The sequence below is a fragment of the Danio rerio genome, chromosome 9 (assembly GCF_049306965.1).
Source record: "Danio rerio strain Tuebingen ecotype United States chromosome 9, GRCz12tu, whole genome shotgun sequence".
NCBI classification, from domain to species: Eukaryota; Metazoa; Chordata; class Actinopteri; order Cypriniformes; family Danionidae; genus Danio; species Danio rerio.
Genome location: NC_133184.1, coordinates 58,831,190 through 58,854,703, shown reverse-complemented (window position 1 = coordinate 58,854,703; position 23,514 = coordinate 58,831,190). Strand labels below are relative to the sequence as shown.

Here is a 23,514-nt window from a genome sequence, read left to right as displayed (position 1 = left end):
GATGAGGCGGATCTTTCGGGGGATTTGAGTCTTCATCGTCAGTGTGTAGAGGAGGGTGAGCAGGATGGAGGGCAGGAGTCTGCTTCTGGAGGGTCTGCCCGATGATTTCCACAAACTGAAGCCCAAACTAGAGCTTTACTTCAGAAACAAGCGCAGGTCAGGAGGAGAAATCCTGCATCTCCGAGAACATGAGGAGGACAGACGGAAAGCTCTGCTGGATTATTTACAAGAGGAGGGTGAGATATGACATACTGTTCAACCCAGCCGCTGGGTCAAATACTGACCATTTCACTGTGGGCATGTCACCGGTCCATGAACATTCCCTGCTCATGTAGTTATTAAACTATTTCATAACTGTAGCAAGAGGCAAATCACTATCATGACTGAATGTTAAACAGCTCTCATAACGATACTGATCATCATGTGGCTCATTCTGGTTTCTGTGAAGCTGTAGAAATTAAACATTGATAACAGGCTGGGAGTCTGGGACCGCTTGTGTTTACAATAGAGGTAAAGTTGGTTTTATTCACACATTCGTTCATTTAGCAGTCTCTATATTGTTTACCATGTTACTTTGAATATTCGAATGGAATTAGCATGCAAGTATGACTTCTAGACAACATTAACAGTATCTAATTCACTGTGAACATTGTTGCACTTTAATAGTCATTTGCTGCTAATATGAATTCCCTGTTTAGAATTATTAAACATTACTTTTCTGAAATTACTTTATTAAAGAGAAAGTCTGAATATCCGAATATAAAACCAACTTTACCTCTATGTGTTTACATCCCTCAAAATGGTGTATGGAGACAAAAACACAACATGTCATTAAAATTAAATGGGTAATTCCCCTAAAACTCTGAAGTCATAATGTGCTCACCCTGTTTGACTTCTGCAGAACACAAAGCAGATATTTTAAAGAATGCTGAAACTGCTCACTGTTCGCTTCAGCGCTGTGTGTTTTCCCTATGGCAGTCAGCGGGTCCAGGTTTCTTCATTAGTGTTCTACAGACGACAGGAACTGAAAGGAGTAAACAGCGGGTCACTTTTCACTTTGGGCTGAACTGCCCATTTAAAAAATGAGCCCAGCATTGAGCTAAAGCTATCTCTTTAGATGAACCTCACATTACAGCGTATACATGAATATAACGCAGCTGTTTAAGCTATATCCGGTGTGACAGACTCACTCCTGTGCTGCAGATCTGCAGAAGGTGCTGGACACCAGAGTCCATACGGTGACTTTAAAAGGTTACGGAGAGGTGGAGCTGACGGTGAAGCTTCCAGAGCAGAAGAACAGACCAGCAGAGCTGAAGACACCGGAGGACAGCCTTCAGCACAAGGTCACTCACACCACCTCTCACCACTCACGAGCTGCTCATCAGTATCATTATTCAGGGTTCAACTCGTCTCATCTGTGTCTGATCAAACAACAGAAGCAGATGTGTAAATCACACCACACCGGCTCACTGAACAGGCCAAATCTGAGATTATCTGGACTTTACTACAACTATATTAAGCTGCTTTGACTAGGCATGGGCCTGTATAAGATGCTGACGGCATGATAACCTTGGATGAAAGATCACGGTATCACAGTATTGTGATTACTGCTTCAAAATTAAATGATAAATCAAATAATAATAATAATAAATTAAATAATTTATGATGATGAGCAATAAGACAATATAAACGAAGAGCTGCACTTTCATTTTGAATAATGAAACTCTCAGACATCATCGGCAGATATAAATCAGAGGCAGGACTCTCTCATACAGAGCTTTACATTATAGAGAGAGATAACAACAGATAAACCAAGACTGCTGTTCCCTCAATGATCCTGACTCTCAGTAATAGTTCAGCATGCTTTCACTTTCACATTTCACATGAGATGCACATTTACTGGTAGGAATGACACCCTGCCCTGCTCGTAATTCTCGCTTAATATAGCCAGATATGCCTATTACGCATGTTTAATACAATGTGATATAGCCTGGTTCGTTAGTTCATTGGATCGTATCGCTTTCGCACTATAATCAATTTGTTCTAGAGTTCGTTTCAATCGAGCAGAGACCACCTCATTCAGGCAATCTTGGACGGATTGATTCAGCGTGGGATTGAACGCGATTGCTGGATTCACATATGCCAAACAAACCAGCCAAACTGGGGAAATGCACCAGGTTCTGAAACAAAAGTCTAGATGTGAAAGCACCCTAAAATGTCTTGGTAAAAAAACAACAACCTGACCATATTAAACACTCTATCGTTTACTTTAAGAAACATTTACAATAGTTGGGAGCAGTAGCTTTTGAGGAGCAGGTTCCTCTTCTGCTGGACGTACTGTTGCCCTTAAAGCAAAATTAAATAGTTGTGAAAAACATGTAAATAAATAATAAAAAGACAGACAATATAACAGAAAACCTTGGAGGTTTTAAAGCCTTGACTTTTCCAAACCGCAGTATATCTTGAAACCGGTTATCTTCCCATGCCTAGCTCTGACACTATCTACATTGTGAAAAGTGCTATATAAATACACAGGGATTGAATTAAATTAAACATTAGTCAAAGGAAAAAGAAGTTCATTACAAGAAAACAGCGACAGCAGCAGTCTAATAAAGATATGGAGCATCACACCGACATGTGATCTAGAGTTTCTGTTGACCAGAGAATCCTCTACAGATGAGGTGAGGGGAAAACCCAAACACACTGCAACGTCTCTATTTCCAGAGAACATTAGCAGATGAGCAGCTCCAGAATAAACGTCCTCTGCAAACTAGATGCTCTGGTGATTTAGCATCTCGATTTAAGTGTTTAGATGGAGAAACTGAGGATCCTCGTGTGTTTGTAACTCAGTAAATGTGATTATAATGTGGTCAGTGTTCATTTACTCACACACTGTCCTGTAACTGCACAAAGGTCTCTGCGCTACAGGAGGAAACAGCAGTCAGGCATCATACAGGTCAGGCCGAGCGGCTTTTACTCTTAAACACAAATCACAGAGTTCAGAACCTTCCCCATCACATGTTGGTCACGTGTGCATTTGTCCACAATGCAGACAGGGACTGTGAGACTCCTGATGTGCTGATCTCCAGCTCTCGCTCGCTCAATAAGGAAACTCTGCAGATGTATATTGAGCAGTTTACAGAACACTTCGAGCTCGCCAGACACGGAAACAACAGCTGGATCCTCAAGCTCTACAGTCAGTCAGGTATGATTTAAGACCACAGCCGCTCTGGAGGCCAAACACACTGCTTCTGCAAGCCCACATGAAGACATACTGTAGTGATGTAGAGTAATACTGTAGTGTTTCTGAACCATGCTAGAGTACAGTGCTGGAGTTGATCTGCTGCCGTGATTCTGCAGTCGCTATGGTAACATGACAACTATAGTAATTGATCTGTTGCGGTGATTCTACAGTCGCTATGGTAACATGTTAACTATAGTAATTGATTTGTTGCGGTGATTCTACAGTCGCTATGGTAACATGACAACTATAGTAATTGATTTGTTGCGGTGATTCTACAGTCGCTATGGTAACATGACAACTATAGTAATTGATTTGTTGCGGTGATTCTACAGTCGCTATGGTAACATGACAACTATAGTAATTGATCTGCTGCGGTGATTCTACAGTCGCTATGGTAACATGACAACTATAGTAATTGATCTGCTGCGGTGATTCTACAGTCGCTATGGTAACATGACAACTATAGTAATTGATCTGCTGCTGTGATTCTACAGTCGCTATGGTAACATGACAACTACAGTAATTGATCTGTTGCGGTAATTCTACAGTCGCTATAGTAACATGACAACTATAGTAATTGATCTGTTGCGGTGATTCTACAGTCGCTATGGTAACATGACAACTATTGTAATTGATCTGTTGCGGTAATTCTACAGTCGCTATGGTAACATGACAACTATAGTAAAATAAACAGATGACCCTATACTATATAGAGTATATTATACTACAATATTACACAGCTGACTGGAATACTGGATTCTGATTGGTTACTCACTATAATTCAAGATAATTTATTCTGAAATTCAGGTAATTCTAATCATCAGTGAGTACACCTATATTTATAAGCTCATCCGTCACACTGCTGTTTTTGACTGTTTGGTGCCATCTAGTGTGTGAATAATGCTCAGGTTAGTGTATACTCCATCAGCTGTGTTAGTTTCTGTCAGCGTTGTGTTTAATTAAAGAGTTAATAAACTATTAGAGCTCAGATCAGTGTTCAGTGTCTAGTGTTTCTGTGTTGTGTCCAGTATATGTGTAATAATCAGGATAAGGTATATAGATTGTTCTCTCAGAATAAACTCTTCAGTCTCCTACAGCAGTGCTGCGCTTCACATCTGCTGCTGATGAACCCGTCAGCCTTTACTCAGAGAACACCCTGCTGGATCTGCTTTATCCCAAGTAATGTAGTATGTATCACAGATAATCAGTTGTCTCTAGGTAATGATGCAGTATGCTGGAGCATTCATTAACAAAATGTAGTGTATACAGTATTATAGCATGGTTCAGGAAACTGTCGTATCTCCTATAAATTCAGCTTCTAAGAATCATTAGAGTCAACAGAGAAAATCAGTGATCCAGCTTCATCAGAACATTAACCTGTTGTCAGATCTGGAGGAGATTGTGTCCCGGGATGAGCACCAGTTTGGTCTATCTGTAGCCGTGCACAGCGTATCTGACCGGGCCGAGGCCTGGGACCCGCGCCGCTTCATCCTGAGCGGGTTTGACGGCACCACCGAATGTGACCTGATCTCAGTGTTCATCGGCAGCTGCAGCAGAACCACCACACACTGCTGGGAGCCGCTGGATGAGGGCCGGGTCGTGGTCAGCTTCAGGCAGGACATTGGTGGGTTCCAGAGAGAGAGAGAGAGCTCCCCCTGCTGGCCGGCCGCCGTTTCTGCAGCTCTGGGGTTTGGCTTAACTTCCGGTTCTGGGACGCTGCTTTTCTTGCTACTCGCTATCTGTCCTTGTCTTCCATGTCTTTAAACTTAATCATTTTGTTTTCTGAATCTGCCAACACACTAACCAAACCTGAAATAACTGCAAAACATTACTGAAATGCTTGCTTTAAAGGTGCAGTGTGTCAGTTTGATGACCAGTGGTGGAACTAGGTATTGCACTCCTGGTTCAAAACAGATGCAAGAGCAGGTTGCCAGATTGACAGCACCAACAGCAGCGTGCTTAACTATCAAGCCTTAAGGCTGATTTAAACCGTGTTCTAACTAAAAGCAACGACACGTGATAGAGGGAATATTCCCATATTAACGTGAGTTTTTGTCCTAGCCAACACCTCGAATTTAGAAACGGCTTCTATTACTCACAGATGATCAACAGAACACTGACACTGATCAGCTCAGCTCATGTGCTTTATTCAGTGTTATAATGCGAGTCTGAATGCCATTTAACATGATATTAATTTCCACAGTACTGACAGCAGCAGCAGAGAGTTCAGCTCAGATCTGCAGAATACAATAAAGCGTCTGAAACTGAACTTCAGAGCTGAGACTCAGAGCAAACCAACACATATGAGTGATCCAGCATCTACATTTACTCATGTTCAAGAGCTGTAATGTGTGTTCATTAGATGATAAAGCTCAGCGTGTGCTGGAGTGCAGTGAGTGCTCTATTCTGTGCTGCTGAATGTCTGTGTTTACATTTCTGCAAACAGTCAAACTGCTCATCACTGCGCATCTCATCATGTAGTGTGCTGTCAGGACACGGGGTTACAGTGTGACCTGCTCAGCTAATGTTCACACTCCTAATGTTTATATTATTTGCTCATTAATAACCTCATGTGGAACTCTGAATCTGCGGCTCATTTCAGAGTCTGCTGCTGTCCACCAGAGGGCGCATTTCAGTCACAGACGCACACTGTGAGAGTCTTCCTGACTGAATGAATGAAATACGCTGTTTTCCACCATCTGGCAACCCGGTGCTGGAATATAATTGGCTAAACTGGCATTGGGCGGGTTAAAGAGAGCAAAACTCAGACAGCTGCTCCGGCACATAACACACATGTTGACAGCAGAATATCTGAGAGTCCAACACTGACATACAGCAGCTTTAAGAGTCTGATCAGCTGGGGACATTAAAGGCACAGTTCCTCAAAAGATGCTGATTTCCTAATTTACTCACACTCAAATGATTCTAACCTGATTTTCTCGTTTCTGTTGAACACAGAAGAAGATGGATGCTGGAGAAAAGACGTAACTGATCTCAGAATATCTCCCTTTGTGTTCAACAGAGGAAAGAAACTCACACAGGTTTGGGACCTGTGAGTAAATGCTGAGAGTTGATGATTGTGGATAATGAACACATGAATCTCTCTGTTTTATGGACAGATGTGAACTCATTCATGAAGAAATGCACATCGAAGCAGCTCCAAGGGCGAGACATCGGGGTGACGCGGATGGAGCGGACTGATTCGGTCCTGCTTCGTGGAGATCTGGAGCCGCTCAGCGAAGACATTCTCACACTTTACTTTAACAACAAGAAGAGGAGCGGCGGAGGAGAAACGCAAGCCTTCATCTGGATCAACAGGAGGAACAGCGCCGTCCTCACCTTCACTAACGCTGACGGTAGGCAGTCCGGTGTTGATTCAGTTCAGCTCAATACCTCAGTCGAGCTCATCAGTGATGAAAGCGATTACATGTAGCTGCAGCAGTCCGTGAGTGTCTTCAGGGTTCAGCTGTGGTCAGTCCAAGCTCTAACAACACTTTACTTGGGTGCATATAGATTTTAGTAAACACACCTGATGTTAAAGACGTGGCACAAAAACGCCAGTTTACATTTCTTCTGGCGCACAAAAGTGTTGTTGGAGCTGGGTGATGGAGAGGAACTAATGACAGAATTTCATTTTTGGTGGAAGTAAACCTTTAATGCATCCCTCTGCTATCTCTGTAGATGAAGCTCTGCATATGAATGTACATGTCTGCATCACTGACTCAACACAACTGATCATGTTTTATCAGATGCGTATGCAGTGGTGGAACAAAAGCACAGTGTTAGCGGCACAGATGTTCAGGCTTACCTGTTCTACTCGAGTCTGCAAAAGGCTTTAACTGGAGAAAAACCGAATCTGACGGAGATCAGCACGAAGCTGAAGATTCCTGTCAGCGAAGACCTGCTGCGCTTCTGGGAGAGTGACGAGCGCAATCGCAAACAGCTGGAGAGCAAAGCGGAGCGGCTGCAGGCTAAAGTGCTGATGGACAGCAGAGCGGCGGCCGGAGAGATAACTCTGGAGATGAACATTAGTGTAAACACACTGGCGGCTCTGCACATCGCCCCCTACTGGAAGACCCGCACCTCCAGGGGAATAGAAGCCATCCTGAGTCGATTTGACACCGCGGAGCTGAGCGTGGAGACGGAGGTCTGGAGGAGAGCAGAGGATGCCTGCCGCCGCTGCAAGACAGCCGATACGGCACTCTCATACAGTGAAAACCGGTCTGCAGTCGCCATCGCTGGAGAAAAAGACCAGGTCAGGATCCTCTCAGAGCAGATCCGGCTGCTGGTGGAGAACGCAGCCGCAGAGCTGGAGCAGGAGAGAAACACGGTGCAGATCCGGCTGGACAACAGAGAGACGTTTGAGCTCATCTGCGAGCACCTGCGGGGGGATCTGCCACAGGTGGATCTGTCCTATGATGAGGAGCAGCAGGCGGTTTCCCTCCGAGGACTGAAGGAGAGCGTGGATTCAGCACAGACGCTCATCAGACAGGCTCAGCAGAGCTTCATCACGCACCGGATCATGCTTTCTGCTGCTCTCCAACACTTCACACAATCGGTGGAGCTCCGACAGCTGGAGGGAGAACTCCTGCCCAAACACACCCCGGCCCGACTGCTGGACTGCAAGGACGGTCTGGGGCTCGTGCTGGAGAAGAAACACCTGCAGGCCACCGAGGACAGAATCAGGCAGATTCTGGAGGAGCAGGTTATCCAGCTGTCCTCAGGTCAGTGTGATGAGAAATGGACACGCTTCCTCGGGAGTCTACAGAAGCAGAGCTCTCCCGGCGTCAGCATCACGACCGCAGACACACAGATCACCATCTGCGGATTCTCCAATGCCGTCGCTGAGGCTGCAGGAAAGGTAAAGCGTTACCTGGAGCAGCGGGAGCCCACAACCGAGAGCGTCCTGCTGAGATCTGAGCGAGAGGCTGAGTTTGTGGAGGCCTGTCTGCGTCTGTCTGAACTCCCAGAGCTCCAGAGCCTCAGCGCCACAGTCCTCGTCCACAGAACAGCAGACGGTCCTCGCCTTAAGGTGACGGCGGACAAACAGCACATCCAGGAGGCTGTCGAAGTCGTGCAGAAGCAGCTGGCGGCCATTATTGTAGAGAAACACGAGTATGGCAGAGCAGGAGAAGCAAAGATTCTGGAAAAACACCGGGTCGCTGTGAGGACGAAGGCACAGGAAAGACGCTGTGGATTGTTCTTATCACAGAAACCCCCAGCGGCCTCGGCACCGCCACTGAGCTTCACACACAGAATAGGCAAACGCATGAGTCTGAGCATCACTGAAGGAGCCCTGCAGCACCTCGCGGCCGACGCCTTTCTCTGCCCGCTGGACAGCAAGCTGGGCTTCAGTGACCCCGTCGCTCAGGCTGTTCTCCGCTTCAGGGGTGAATCCATCGCAGACACGTGTGGAACTCAGAAAAGTCCTCAGCCTGGAGACGTGCTGCTCGGCTCCGCAGGGAGACTCGGTGTCGGGATGCTGCTGTTGGCTGTGCTGCCGCAAAAGGGTCAGCCTCAGGACTCTCAGCGGCTTCAGTCCGCCGTCTGCAACAGTCTGCGGAAAGCAGAGGAACACTCCTGCTCCTCCATCGCCCTTCCGCCAGTCGGCTGTGGAACCTTTGGGTTTTCTGTCACAGAAAGCTGCATGGCGATCCGAGCCGCGGTTCTGCAGATCTCTCAGAGTCCCCTGAAAAACCTTAGAAACGTCACTATAGTGGCTCCAGACCAGAGGATGCTGGAGGAGTTCAACACACGGATCCAGGAGCTGGTATGAATTCTGTTTTACACTGCTTTATTTCTCTGATGGCTTCATTTCCACCGTTTGGGTTCAGTTCAGTTCAGTTTGGTTCGATACGGGTCACGTTGATCAGGCTTGTGTTTACACTGCCAACAGTACAGTCAGAGTCAGGGAAGTCGATCCTGCATGAAGATTACCGTGTGGGCTGTTCATATATCACACACACTAGCTCAGTATTCCGTTATATCACTGTTATACCATTATCAACGAGACTAGTAAACCGAATAAACCCTGGCAGAAACACAGCAGATCCAGCTCTTCTCTGCTTGTGTCTGTCAGAAGACAACACGGTTTAGGTGGACCGTGATGTATTACTGCATGTCGTCACTGTCTCGCTTCGCCCTTTAGTGCTGTACTGTGAAGTTCTGCTAGATAGCTTTACACAGGGCTCCCAGAAAGGGGTACAGTACAATTGTGGAACCATTCAAACATCTGACAGTGAAACTGAAATAATTGTGCATCATACTGAACTGAACTGAGTCTCAGCATGCGGTGGAAACAAACCATTATCTCTATCCAACACAGAATAACAGCGTCTGCACAGTAATGAACAGGAGCAATATCAGTGATTCAGTGAAATACGAGACTAAATCAGCTCTACAAACACACTATGAGTCTTATTAATCAGATGCTCTCAGTCCTCATTGCTGATGTGTGTTTCAGGGATTTCCTCTACAGCCTGTGAAGCGTAGACGCGGATCAGACAGGAGAGGTACTGCATGCGTCAGTGTCACTCTATCGTGAGTTCTGAAGGGGAAGGGGTCAATAATCAGTGTGTACTTGTGTGTTGGCATGATTGGGAACATCTTCAGTGCTGATCAATGGTGTGCCGATACTCCTCAAGAAGGGCGACATCACCAAAGAGGCGGCGGATGTTATAGTGAACTCGACCAACAAGACTCTAGATCTGAACACAGGTGAGTGTTTCTGCACTGATGATCAGCAGAGCCACGTCTTCACAATACTGTACATGCAGAAGAACAGCAGTACACTTACAGCGATGCTCACACCACACCAGAGTATCAGAGTGTGTTCAGTCTTATTTCCACACTGACTCTCCACTCCCTTACAGGTGTTTCTGGAGCCATCCTCAAAGCTGCTGGGAGATCAGTTGTTGACGAGTGTAAAAAGCGAGGTATCTCTGACTGGGGTCATGATCTGACTCAGATACTTGTGCTCTGACATCCTGATTTTACTCCTTTGCATATGTGTGTGTGTGTGTGTGTGTGTGTGTGTGTGTGTGTGTGTGTGTGTGTGTGTGTGTGTGTGTGTGTGTGTGTGTGTGTGTGTGTGCAGCTCCTCTACCGGCAGGTGGTGTGCTCCTGACCTCTGCTGGAGATCTTCAGTGCCGCAGCATTGCTCAGATGGTTGGACCGGAGAACATCACAGACATCACACACTCTCTGGGGAAAATCCTGAACCTCTGTGAGGAGAAACAGGCCACGAGTCTCGCTATTCCTGCTATCGGAACAGGCACGACATTAACACACTGACACTCACACTCACACACTAGTGTTGTCCAAAGTATCGGTTTGATCATTGTTGAGCGCATTCTTATAGGCCGTTGACTGGCCGTTGTGTTCACATGCTCAACAGCAGTGATTGATTGGCCGTAAAGGTCATCAGTTCACCGCTCTTCAGCAAGTGCAGACTCAGACACAGCGGCACTGGAGCGTTATTAAGCTATGAAGATCAGCTGCTCTGTTTATGAGCTGACATACAAGCGATCCGCTGATGAATCCACTAATCTTCATGGCTTTAAAATGTTCCAGTGTGTGTGTGTGTGTGTGTGTGTGTGTCTATCTGCGTTAGCACTCTGTGAAGTGCGGTGAACTGATGACCCTCATGGCCAATCACAGTCATCTCTGTTGAAATGGGAATGGATGTATTGGACATGTCAGTACTGATTGGTAACTCGATAGTTTTGACAGAGTCAGTAATGTGGTGTTCTGCAGGGCGCGGAGGCTTCAGCCCCAGAGACTCGATGCGGGCGATGCTGACGGCGCTGCAGACACACCTGACGGAGCCCAACTCCTCCACCCTCAGCAGAATCACTGTGCTGGCCCTGCAGCAGGACACCTTCCAGGCCTTTCGCCACTGCTTTAAAGAGTGGAACCAGGTTAATAGTGACCCGACCACAACCTCTCTAATGGCCTTTTTACTGTTCTAAAATGAAATGCACTTGTTTATTTGCAGCCCACACACGGCAAGATGCCCGAGAATCAAGGTCTGGACATTTTCATGCTTATTCATCACTAACAGCCCTCTGCTGTTCCAAATAAGCCATCAATATTCACGTACTACATGCTCTGTTTCTGTCTAGTCAAAATCAGAAATACCACAATCGAGGTGAGGAAGGGCAGCATCACGACTGAAAGCGTGCGAGGAATCGTCAACACCACCAACAGAGACATGAGTCGGAGAGGAGGTCCACAATTCACCCACATTTACTCTAAAATAAGCCATTTATTACAGCAAACACACGGCGGGACTCACCTGGAGATCTGTTTCAGGTGTTTCAGGTGCCATATTTAAAGCAGCAGGAGCGTCTGTGGAGCAGGAGTGTCGAAAACACGGTAAACAATAATAAACTACATTAATAACCAGAGAGCGACCGTCCACCCGCCAGCTTTATTTACTCTAACAGTAGTGAACAGGACAACAAGACAGTTCATGTAAGGGTGGCGGACAGATACACAACAAACACTTTTAATGATATTTAATTTCCATTTTCAAAGATTATGTTTTATATTTGTATACAAATGGTCATATACTGATGAAGGAGGAAATAGCGGGGCTCAGTAACTTTATTTGAAATGTTTAGATTTTACTGAACTATACCTTAGAAACAGCCTATGGTGTGACAGCAGAAATGAAGAAAAACAACTCTTAATTATATGCAAATATTTACTATATAATATATATATTATAAATATAATCATATACAGAGATCAGTGTATGGAGATGGCCACACTGTGAGCCTCATACACCATGGTTTCCCTGTTCTCATGTAAATTAGTTACAACACAACAGGCCAATCAGAACACACAGCAGACTGTTGCTGCATGACTCACAGGCCACGCCCTCATCATTTGCATCAAGTACTTTAGGTTGTTCATCCAGACGTGATGACCATCCACATTATCAGGAGAACACAGACTGATAGGCAGCTCTGGGATTCACAGCTCAGGCGGTGTTTAATAAACCACAACATTTCCCAGTGAGACAACAGTGATCCTATACTCATAAGAGCTAAATTTAATAAGCTTATATTTAACTTACCATGCATGCGGGGCTTTTATTTTGAAAATACAAGGCTCAGAGTGTTTACTATGTGTTACTCTGCAAAAACTGCAGACTTGTTCAGACTCACGTTGTACAGACAGGCGTTTGAGACACAAAATGCAGGATATACGGATTCTACATTCATTCAGCTCCACCCTGAAGAGGTGAACAGTGTGTTTAACGGTGTCTTTTGCTAATATATATCATGTTTATAGTGAAATTGATGTGCATGTTTTACATGTAGATGCTGAATCATGTCACTCAGCTCAGCTGTCATCTGTTCATGCACAGGCTGATATTACTGACTGTGTTTTCGCTGATATCACAGCTTAAAAGCACAACACAAAGCATCTCTCTCAGTCTCTTTTGTCAAGTTCAATTATGATTTAGACTAATTATAACAAGTCTCATGAGACAAAGAAGTTAGCGTTACTCTGATGGGCTTTTATTAGAGAGCTGGCTTACTTCATGTAGGTTAAATAAACCTTCACCTAATAGATTAAGGAGATTTAACTCGGCTTCTATTCCCTTTGCTTGTTCAGCATACATCATGCTGTGGGTTTTTAGCCTACTGAAGCCATGTACCTGCTATGTAGACATCAGATCATTTTACCTTATTGAGCTAATGCAGTACATGGCATCTTTAAAGAGCTTTAATATGTATGCAGTAGAGTAAAAGCCTTTACCTTTTGGTTGACAGTGCAGCGGCTGGTGTTTAAATGTTTCTAAATGTGTCTTGTTGTGTTGTGTGTTGTTATGACAGGATGTTACAGTGCAGCACTGTATAAATGCATTCATTCATTCAGTATTTATGAATAGATGATGTGTGTGTGTGTGTGTGTGTGTGTGTGTGTGTGTGTGTGTGTGTGTCCAGGCCCTCTGCAGGGTGATGACGCCGCAGTGACTGCCGCTGGACTCCTGCACTGTGACCTGATCCTCCACATGCTCGGCCCACACTCTGCCGCAGAGAGCCGGACACGCGTGAGGAAGGTTCTGGAGCGCTGCGAGGAGAAGCAGATCACCACCGTCTCCTTTCCGGCCATTGGCACTGGTACACAGCACATCTGTGTGTGTGTGTGTGTGTGTGTGTGTGTGTGTGTGTGTGTGTGTGTGTGTGTGTGTGTGTGTGTGTGTGTGTGTGTGTGTGTGTGTGTGTGTGTGTGTGTGTGTGTGTGTGTGTGATGACAGAAATGATGTCATGGGCAGGATTCTGCTATTACTACATTCAGGTAGTTTATGAGGACGTGTCTTGTGTCTTTGTAATTCATTCATTCATTTTCTTCTGCTTATCTGGGGATGGGTTGCGGGGGCAGCAGTCTCATCAGAGCAGAGCTCAGCAGACTTCCCTCTCCTAGACGCGTTCTCCAGGGGGATCCAGATGCTTTCCCAGGCAAGCTGAGAGACATAGTCCCTCCAGCGTGTCCTGGATCTCCCCGAGGACTCCTCCTAGTTGGACAATCCTGGAACATCTCCCTAGGTAGGCGTCCAGGAGGCGTCTGAATCAGATGGCTGAGCCCCTCAGCTGCTGCTCGGGATGTGGGGAAGCAGCAGCTCTACTCTGAGCTCCTCCTGGGTTACAGAGCTCTTCACCCTATCTATAAGGGTGTGCCCTGCCATTTCAGCTGCTTGTATCTGAGATCTTTCGTTTCTTTTCGAGCCCTTTCCCAAAGGTGAGAGTAGGAATGAAGACGGACCGGTACATCGACTGTATTACTCCTGCAGCAATCTGCCTGTCAGTGTCACATTCCATTCTTCCTTCCCTCATGAATAAAACCCTCAATATACTTGAACTCCTCCACCTGAGTTAAGGACTCTCCTCCAACCTGAAAGACACCTTTCTCTGGTGGAGCACCTTGGCCCCGGACTGGAAGGTGCTGATTTTCATCCCAGCCACATCACACTCAGCAGCAAACCATTCCATCATGTTTAAGGTTCAGGTCTGACATTGCAGCAATGCAAACTCAAACAGACAGCCCTTAACAGAATGACTCTGACCCCATACCAGAGCACTCCTCACAGAATGCCACTAGGGACACGGTCGAGTGCCTTCTTTTAGTCCACGAAACACTGGTGGACTGATTTAACATACTCCCATGAACCCTCAAGCACCCTGGTGAGGGCTTAGAGCTGGTCCAGTGTTCCACAGGCTGGATTAAATCTGCATTGTTCCTCCTGTATTGTTTGACCGGATCCTCCCCAGTACCCTGGCATAGACTCTTCCAGCGAGGCTGAGGAGTGTGATCCCCCATAGTCAGGGCCGGAGCAAGCTGAACTGCCGCTTTAGGCAAAGGATGGTTATGCCGCCCTCAACCCTAAAGTGAAAGCGAGGGGGGGTGTCGAGGCCGCCGCCCTCTATATTTTGCCGCCCTAGACATGGATATAACTGAGGGCGCGGGTCGTGAGGGTAGTGTCTCGGACGCCGCCCTAGACGCGGATATAACTGAGGGGCGGAGAGGTGAGGGTTGTGTTGGGGACGCCGCCCTCTGTATTCTGCCGCCCTAGGTGGCCGCCTAGATCGCCTCTGTGGACGCGCCCGCCCTGCCCATAGTTAGAAACACAGCCTCCATTCCCTCTTCTTAAAAAAGAGAACCATCACCCTAGTTGCCCAGTACAGAGGTACTATCCATGATCTCCATGCGATATTGTAGAGACATGTCAGCCAAGACAGCCCCAAAACATCCCAAGACCTGAGGAACACAGTGTGTATCTCCTCCACCCACCGCAGCTCTGCCACTGTGGAGCTTACAAACCTGTCTTATTTTAACATCAGGGAATTCAGCCTGGGTGACGGGTGAGTCCACCCCTGCATCACCTATCTCTGTTTCCTCAATGGAAGGTATATTAGTGATATTGAGGAGATGTTCAAAGTATTTCTTCCACTGTCTGAAAATATCCCCCGTCCAGGTCAGCAGCTCCCCAATTCTACTGTAAACAGTGCTGGTGTGGAACTGCTTTCCCCTCCTGGGGCCCCAGAATCTCTTTGAGGCCCATCCCTCCGACATCTGGTTCAGCCATATGTTCCCAGAGGACCCTCACAATATGTTTGGGCCTGCCAGGTCTGTCTGGCTTCCTCCCCTGCCAGTGGATCCAACTCACCACCAGGTGGAGATCAATTGAGAGCTCTGGCCCTCTACTTACTCGAGTGTCCAAGACATATGGTTGGAGATCAGATGACATGACCACAAAGTCGATCATCAACCTCCGCCATGAGGTGTCCTGGTGCCATGTGCACCCTTATGCTCAGACATGGTGTTTGTTTATGGACAAACTGTGATAAGCACATCATAGCACTCATAAGGGGTATTTTAACCACACTTAGTCTGACCTGTCATGTAAGACCTTTTTGCCTTGGGAGACCCTACCAGCGGCATTAGGCCCTGACAACATAGCTCTTACCATCTCTCAGGGACTCAAACTCCTACACCATGAGAAGGTGGCAGTCCATGTAGGAGCCTTATAATTCAAAACACTTAAAAATCATCCTTAATCAGGCCTTTCAGATTCAGTATTAGGTGTGCTGTGAGGGTTGGTTCAGGAGAGGGCCATATAATCAGTGTTTTTACTGTTTAAAGTACATTACACTGATGGAGAGTCCTCATAAACCACAAATACCAATGTGTGTGTGTGTGTGCGTGTGTGTGCGTGTGTGTGTTTCTCCAGGAGGTGGAGGTGTTCAGCCTGTAGATGCGGCCACTGCGATGCTGCAGGGCTTTGCGGATCACCTGACTAAAAGCACCTCATCGGTGGTCAAGCTCATCTACATCGTGATCGACCGCGACAACATCTTGCAGGAGTTCCTGAATGGCCTTAAAACCTGGAGAGCAAACACAGAGGTAGAGGACACACACACTTAACATTAACCACTTCTGAACCTCTTAAACATCCAGCAACTCACAGTGTTGATTTCTTTGCACACCGACAACAACACACACACACACACAACTAGACCAGCAGAGATGAAGACAATGAAGATGAAGAGGACTGCAGCTCCTCATCTGATCCAGAAGCTGACGGTAATGCAGTGTTATACTACACACACGTCTGTCCAAACTGCTTCCAAATATCAACATATTGATGACAGATGCCCTTTAAGTGTTGGCGTTTGATCAGCAGAGGCAGTGGAGGTGTTTCTGGGCCCGCTGACCATCAGGGTGTCCTGTGGAGACATCACCAAGGTGAAGGTGGAGGCCGTGGTCAACAGCACCAACACAAGCCTCAACCTCAGCTCAGGTCATTCATGTGTTGTAGACTCTGTTCATTACACCACTGCAGACTCTGCTCAGCACAACTGAGCTTCTGTTTATCCATGATGAATGTTCTGCTCCTGCTGAAGTGAGTGTGTGTCCTCCTGCACAGGTGTCTCAGGTGCGATTCTCAAAGCATCTGGACCAACAGTGGTCAAGGAGTGTAAAGCCAAAGGTAAACCGTCGGTCTGCTGTCATTAGTGTGTGTGTTCATGTGGAAGCTCACTCTGAATTATTCCTGCATGTCTGTGTGAATGTGCAGCGCCTCAGCCTGAGGACGGTGTGGTCCTGACCAGAGCTGGAAACCTGACCAACTGCACACACATCGTCCACATGGTTGGACAGACCAGCAGGACGGGCATCCGCAGCTCCATGGCTAAAGTGCTGAAGACCTGTGAGGAGAACCACATCCGGTCGGTCTCGTTCCCGGCTCTGGGAACAGGTGAGTTCATCTGTGCAGAAACACACATCAGTGTCGCAGATGAAGACGGTGCTGACCCACTGACTGTCCCTCAGGAGCTGGACATCTGCCCGCAGCCGCAGTCGCTGACGCAATGACCACAGCTCTGGCTGACTTCGTGAAGGACTCGCCCAAACATCTGAACCGTGTCCACATCGTGATCTTCCAGCCGAAACTGCTGCCCGACTTCCAGAAGGCCGTGAGGAGCTGCAGGAGGATGATGGTGTCAGGTGCGTTTCACTGCAGGAACAATGTTTCTCAATCCCGGCCCTCGAGCCGCCGTACACTAACTACCTCACACGTCTCGCTAATTAAACACACCTGATCCAGACAAATGAAGGTGATCGACTGTGGAGGCACCTCAGCCAACTGATGAGTGATCTCCGGAATTACCATGTAAAGTCAACGAATCTTACAGTTATAGACGTTTGAATTCTTGCGGTCCATGTCAGGTCCAACTCAAGTAGAGTCTTTATTTGAACATTCGTCAAGCGAGTGTCAAGTCAAAATTTTGCTTATGTCTGACTCAAAACACGTCCTACCCAGGCTCATTCTGAAAGCGTTGTCCCGGGGACATTTCTGGAGACCGCGAATTGTGTAGCCGGAGGTACGTATGGCTGCATTTCATTTGTAAGCGGACGATACGGGGTGGTATGACGTCGTTCCTTTTCGCGATTAACGGCTGACCACTTACCTCCATGTGGAGGGCTTTCCCGCCGCACCCACTCTGTCCAGTTAGCTCGTTGTGGTACGTCGGCGGACTTGAGACGCAGAGAGAAGCTGACCACAACAACGACCACAATCCTGGTTCCAGTCTGGGAAGACAATCAGGTAAGACAACAGGGTGAGAATGTGGTGAAACTCGAAAACTTGGCAAAAATCAGACGGCCTCTCACGGATATGCGAAAACAAAACTGCCAAAATACATACCTCCCGCGACATATTTCGCAGTTTTCAGAAACGTCCACGGGGCGACACTTTCAGAATGAGCCTGGCTTGAACAAGTCATGTCAAGACTTTACTAGACAATAATGGCCTAACCTGGAAATAATAATGATGATGGTGTAATCAGAGAAGAGAAGCATGACCGTGCAGAGCAGTGGAGTGAGGCACTGAACCGACCCGGGATTGAGAAACGCTGATGTAGCTCTGTATCGGAGTGTGTCTGCATGATGAGTGCTAATGAACCTGTATACTGTGAGCAGCAGGTCAGGTCAAGGTCAAACCGCTGCCGGCTCTGTGTCTAGCGAGGGAATCGGCTGCGGTGTCGTTCCCTGTGATGGAGATGGAGGTGTACGGGACGTCCAGAACACAGCTGGCGGAGGTGAAGAGTCTGCTGGATGACCTGCTGTCGGAGGAGAGCGAGAGCAAAGATCTTCAGTCCAGACACATCGCAGACCTGACGGAGAGTGACGCCGAGGCCGTGGTGAAGCTGAGCCGGGCCGGGCAGGTCAGAGTGCAGATGGAGAGTCTGGAGCAGCTGACGGTGTCGGGCAGGAGGGAGGAGGTGCTGGAGGCCGCGCTGAAGATCAGCCTGCTGCTGCAGGAGGCGCAGGAGCGGGCGGCGCGCGGGGCGGCGGTGCAGCGGCTGCGGGACATTCTGAGCTGGGAGAAGCTCACAGGAGAACGCTGGACGCCGCTGGATCCCTCCGTCAGCTACGACATGGAGCTGGCCTTCCACCGCCAGCAGAAGAGCTTCCAGTTCCAGCAGGACGGAGAGATGTTCACGGTGGACTTCAGCTGCATGGAGCTCCGCTGCAGCGCACAGGAGACCACCAGGGTCAGGAGGAGTCTGCGGGGGGACTCGGACACGGGTATGAGAAACATCAGAGCAGAGGTGGAGCTCACGACACACACACACACACACACAGACACAAACACACACACACATACACACACAGACAGACACACAGACAAACACACACACACAGACAGACAAACACACACACACATACACACACACACACAGACAGACACAGACATACACACAGACACACACTCACAAAAGCACTTGCAAGTACACACACACACATTAACACACATGCACATACACACACATTTACGCACACTCTCACACTTCAACACACTTGCGCGCACACAAACACTCAGCATCCAGCGTGTAAACTCAGAGGTGTGTGTGTGAATGCTCATCATCCTCATCCCAGCGCTCGTGTGTTGCTGCTGCACACATGATCAGGCAGATGATCAGTAAACACAGGCTGCAGACGGGAGATTCACCACTAGAGGGCGAACAATCACAAACAGCGGCGTCACCTCAGAGCAGACGTGGACAGCAGCGCTATACGCTTATTTCACGCTGCCGCCATTTTAAAGAACCAAAGCGAGGCTGCGGTGGGAAGAAACCCGGGAGTATAGGACCAGCACTGTAAACATTGCAGTAACATGCCGTGTACTATAAACCTCCAGCTGCTGCTGAGATTTCAAAATGCAGAAATGGTGTAACCATCACTTTAATATTATTCAGTAAGTTTATTTTAAACATTTAAAAGCAATTTAGCATCAAACATCACAATCTCAGTGATGCGCTCAAGTGTCCTCCTGGGCTTCAGCTCATGGCACTTGTTAAACGCCGTGAGGAGCTTTCCTGCTTCAGCCTGTGTAACCCGGTGAGTGATAATCACTGCAGTCCTCTGCAGCACACCCTCGTGTTGTCTTTAATAGTGTCGTCCCGGTACTGGAGTTTTAAACCCGGTTGTTTCCCGCTAACATGGAAGCGCCGCTGAGCGCGGATGACTCGACTGATCTTCACGGTTGCTGAGCGTTTCAGTATCCGTGTCTCTGTGTTTGGTTTGCGCTCAGCTTACTGCTCTTCACCCAGTGCAAACACAGATACACGGAGACTGGAGCGCGAAGCAGCCTTGCCTTGAAGTTTTGTCGAATCAACAAGCAGATCGCTCCTCTGTCTGTGTTGTGTATGTGCTCGGTAAACAGCGGTGAACTGATGACCTTCTCGGCCAATCACAATCATTTCTGTTGAACACGTGACCACAATAGCAAATCAGAGCTGTTTTAAGAAAGCCATCAACAGTGCCTTAATGTTCGCGGGAAATTGCTGTTTTTTCTTTTAATTCAGTATCGTGACAGTCTCATATAGTGAAAGAATCAGTTTATTAACTCGAGTTTGATGAATAGCATCTAAAATGTGTGTTTAGGAAAGAAAACGTTAGCTAACTAGTGCCATTTCCCTTAACTTAGCTGAAAATGAGCTCTGACATCCCTTATTATATTCACCATTCATTCAGAACAGACCTACGGGTCACCCGGAAGGCGGTGAAATGATAAAATTGTGTCACTTTCTCTTCGCTGATAAGATATACAGCCAGCTACACAACATTCCTATGTAACTCCCAATGATATCTCCGGGTTTCTTCCCACCGCAGCCTCGATTTCACTTTTGAAAATGGCGGCCGCGTGAAATCAGTCTATAGACACTCGCTATAGATGATGTGCAGACTCACAGATCTCCAGACGGGGCAGTTCAGCCTACAGTAAACGCTCTGGCATTCAGTCAGACGCTCCTGATTCTGCTGAACACAACAGAAGAGATGCTGAGGAGTGCTGGAAACCTGGAACCATCCACCTCTAATGTTTGTGTTTCCCACTGTACTGTCAGTGCTCACCGGTCTCCAGCATAATCATGTGTCTTTAGCAGCGCTGTGTGTGATGGACAGTACCGTGTGTGTGTGTGTGTGTGTGTGTGTGTGTGTGTGTGTGTGTGTGTGTGTGCGTGTGCGCGTGTGTGTGTGTGTGTGCTTCACCTCGCTGCAGTTGATCAGTATCTCTGCTCGTCTGTTCCTCAGCCATCATTCATCCTCCTCCAACATGGAGCAAAATGGACGGGCGTGATTGGGCAGTGGTCACCCTGCAGAGCCATTCAGAGGAATATCAGAGGATAGAGGCAGAGTTCGTGCGGTCCAGCAAGCACCCCGGCGTGCGTCCTGTACAGGTGCAGCAGGTAAACCGCTCCAGACTGACAGATCTGATCCCCTGATGCAGAGTTCAGCTGTGCTGGGATCAGAGCAGGAGCGCTCAGGTTCCTCTACTGGGATTGACGCTCTGTCCATGGGTTTGATATGGATGATGGGCTGTTGACGTGTAATTATGTGTGTATTGGGTTTGGGTGAGGTGTCTGACTAACACTGTTGAGAACCGGCTGCTGTGTACTGGGTTGTTAGTTACTGCCATGAAGCATGTTCGGGCAGCTGCTGTGATCCTATACCAATGTTGGCAACCCGGGGGGTTCACAGACTGTACCAAAATGCTGAGTATTGGGGGGGAGTGGTTAAAATTAAGGGAGTTTTCTGGGATAAGTAACAATATGGGAGGGTGGCGGCAGATGGGTCTGAAATACGGGAGACTCCCGTGATAAGCCCTGCTGGGCATTTCACTCTGTCTCGAATCGCAACAGACTGGGTTTTCGGTTCAATCACCGCTAGATTAGCTTCGCGCTGAGGAGGGGTTTGGGAAAATAAATCACTGAATGAATCATATGGGAGTCGCTGGGATAATGAGGAGAAAGTAAATGCAGATTATAAGACCATGACAGAGCTTTTTCATGACTGTTTCTGGAGACCCCCAAACCCAAAGATGACCCTTTATAATGCAGAATAGCGGCTCTTTAACTGAACAACAGGTCAGATTCCCTGATTTCAGTGTCTGGAATAGAGCTTGTGAAACACACATCCCCTTATGTGCGGTGTGCAGGTCTCTGGGTTCTGTAGATACGGCACAGAGCAGTACAGCTTCACTGATCATGAACCGACATGTTCTGAATACGAGCAGTCCTGATGAAGAGCCCCGCTGCTGTGATGGCGGACCGCTGTATTGATGATCTGTGTGTGTGTGTGTGTGTGTGTGTGTGTGTGTGTGTGTGTGTGTGTGTGTGTGTGTGTGTGTGTGTGTGTGTGTGTGTGTGTGTGTGTGTGTCAGATTGACAGGGTTCAGAGTCAGTCTCAGTGGCAGAGATACAGCGTGCTGAAGCAGGCCGTGGATAAGAAATACCCCACCCAGAGCAACGAGCGTCTGCTTTACCACGGCACCACCAGAGAGATCAGCCACAAGATCAACAAGAACGGCTTCAACCGCAGCTTCTGCGGGAGGAACGGTGCGTTACACGTCTGATGTGTGTGTTCACATCTGCTCCACTCCTGCAGCAGGAGTCAGAACTATTCACACTCCTGTCAATTCTGCTTTCCAGTGTTTCCCAGATGATGAGCAGATTCAGCAGTTGTTCTCAGTGTTTCCTCTTATATCTGTTCTTCTGGAGAAAGTCTGATGTGTTTTATTTGGGCTAGAATATAGAATAAAAGCAGTGTTTAATAGTGTTAAAGTCATGTTAAGCTCAATATTATTCACCCCTTCAGCAATATTAGTGTTGGATTGTCTCCAGAACAAACCACTGTTATACAATGACTTGCCTAATTACCCTAACTTTACCCTAATTACCCTAGTGAAGCCTTTACATGTCACTGTAAGCTGAACACTAGTGTCTTGAAGAACATCTAGTCTAATATTATGTGCTGTTGAGTTTGTTTCTATTGGCTGACAGGTGTGTGTGTGTGTGTGTGTGTGTGTGTGTGTTGGCAGCTGTGGCTCACGGGGACGGCACATACTTCGCCCGGGACGCCTGGTACTCATGTCAGGACCAGTACTCGAGTGTGGACGGGTCGGGGCTGCGGTGTGTGTATCGGGCACGGGTGGTGACGGGTGCGATGTGTAAGAGCCGCGCGGGCATGAAGGAGCCAGAGCCGCTGGACGCCACAGACCCGCAGGCCGGACTCCACGACTGCGCCGTCGACAGCCTGCAGAAACCCTTCATATTCGTGGTGTTCTGCGACGCCGGAGCCTATCCTGAATACCTCATCACATTCAAGTCCATATAGACAAAGTTGAGAGTAAATGTTGATTTTCTGGGTGAACTGACCCTTTAATTAAAGATATACATGTATAATAATGTGTGAACTGAGCAGTGCCTTTACAGTGGGTGGATATTGATCCCGTCCGCTGATGTGACTCAGATGCTGCTGTGTTTAGATAACGTTTGATAAACCGACTCATTAAAAATGATTAATATTGTCATCTCAGGTCTGTTAAATAAAGATTCATAAACTCTTCAGGTGTTGTTCTGGATTATTGATCATCACTGTAGTGTTGAGGTGTGGATATATTGATCTGCTGATATCTGCAGATGCTGCGGGCTCTGACGCTTCATGATGCTCATTTACTGATGATGATGATGATGTGATTATATCAGCTCGCAGGCGAATCATGCAGACGACTCACTCGACTGATTCACTAAGAAGATTCAGTTAAATGATTTGTTCGTCATGTGGACTCTTCAAAAACCATTTAATGGCACACAGATTGTAAACCCTAATGAAGTGTGTGTGGATGCACTAAACACATTTCACATGACGCTTTTGCTTTAGCGCTGGCTCAGATTACATTACTGTACAGATGA

The 23,514-nt window shown here is 47.4% G+C and overlaps 1 protein-coding gene across 11 annotated transcripts; it reads left to right on the top strand.

Annotated features, from left to right (window-relative positions):
* The first annotated feature begins 5 nt into the window (after positions 1-5).
* On the top strand, positions 6-23,167 carry parp14rs3 (poly(ADP-ribose) polymerase family member 14-related sequence 3). 11 transcript variants are annotated; one of them, XM_073913394.1, is made up of 26 exons: positions 6-236; positions 1,204-1,343; positions 2,914-2,956; positions 3,053-3,205; positions 4,632-4,868; positions 6,364-6,600; positions 6,994-9,014; positions 9,708-9,756; positions 9,857-9,961; positions 10,117-10,179; positions 10,341-10,517; positions 11,000-11,163; positions 11,241-11,271; positions 11,368-11,472; positions 11,558-11,620; positions 13,204-13,380; positions 15,990-16,162; positions 16,276-16,342; positions 16,443-16,559; positions 16,686-16,748; positions 16,836-17,015; positions 17,090-17,263; positions 18,239-18,847; positions 20,855-21,009; positions 21,984-22,158; positions 22,641-23,167. In XM_073913394.1, the coding sequence occupies exons 1-26, from the start codon at positions 65-67 to the stop codon at positions 22,934-22,936; spliced, it is 5,946 nt and encodes a 1,981-aa protein (XP_073769495.1). In that variant the 5' UTR covers positions 6-64; the 3' UTR covers positions 22,937-23,167. The 11 variants fall into 11 exon arrangements, 9 of the variants coding, with proteins under 9 accessions (XP_073769495.1, XP_073769494.1, XP_073769498.1 ...); XM_073913393.1 differs by having other exon boundaries at positions 16,440-16,559; XM_073913397.1 differs by having other exon boundaries at positions 1,204-2,048; positions 2,290-2,956; positions 16,440-16,559.
* The last annotated feature ends 347 nt before the right edge of the window (positions 23,168-23,514 follow it).

Bases quoted from the DNA above. Each gene is read 5' to 3' on its own strand.
- parp14rs3 (XM_073913393.1), top strand. From the start codon at position 65: ATGGAGGGCAGGAGTCTGCTTCTGGAGGGTCTGCCCGATGATTTCCAC. The intron at 13,381-15,989 runs GTACACAGCACA...GTGTTTCTCCAG, and splicing joins CTTTCCGGCCATTGGCACTG to GAGGTGGAGGTGTTCAGCCT. The intron at 16,560-16,685 runs GTCATTCATGTG...CCTCCTGCACAG, and splicing joins AAGCCTCAACCTCAGCTCAG to GTGTCTCAGGTGCGATTCTC.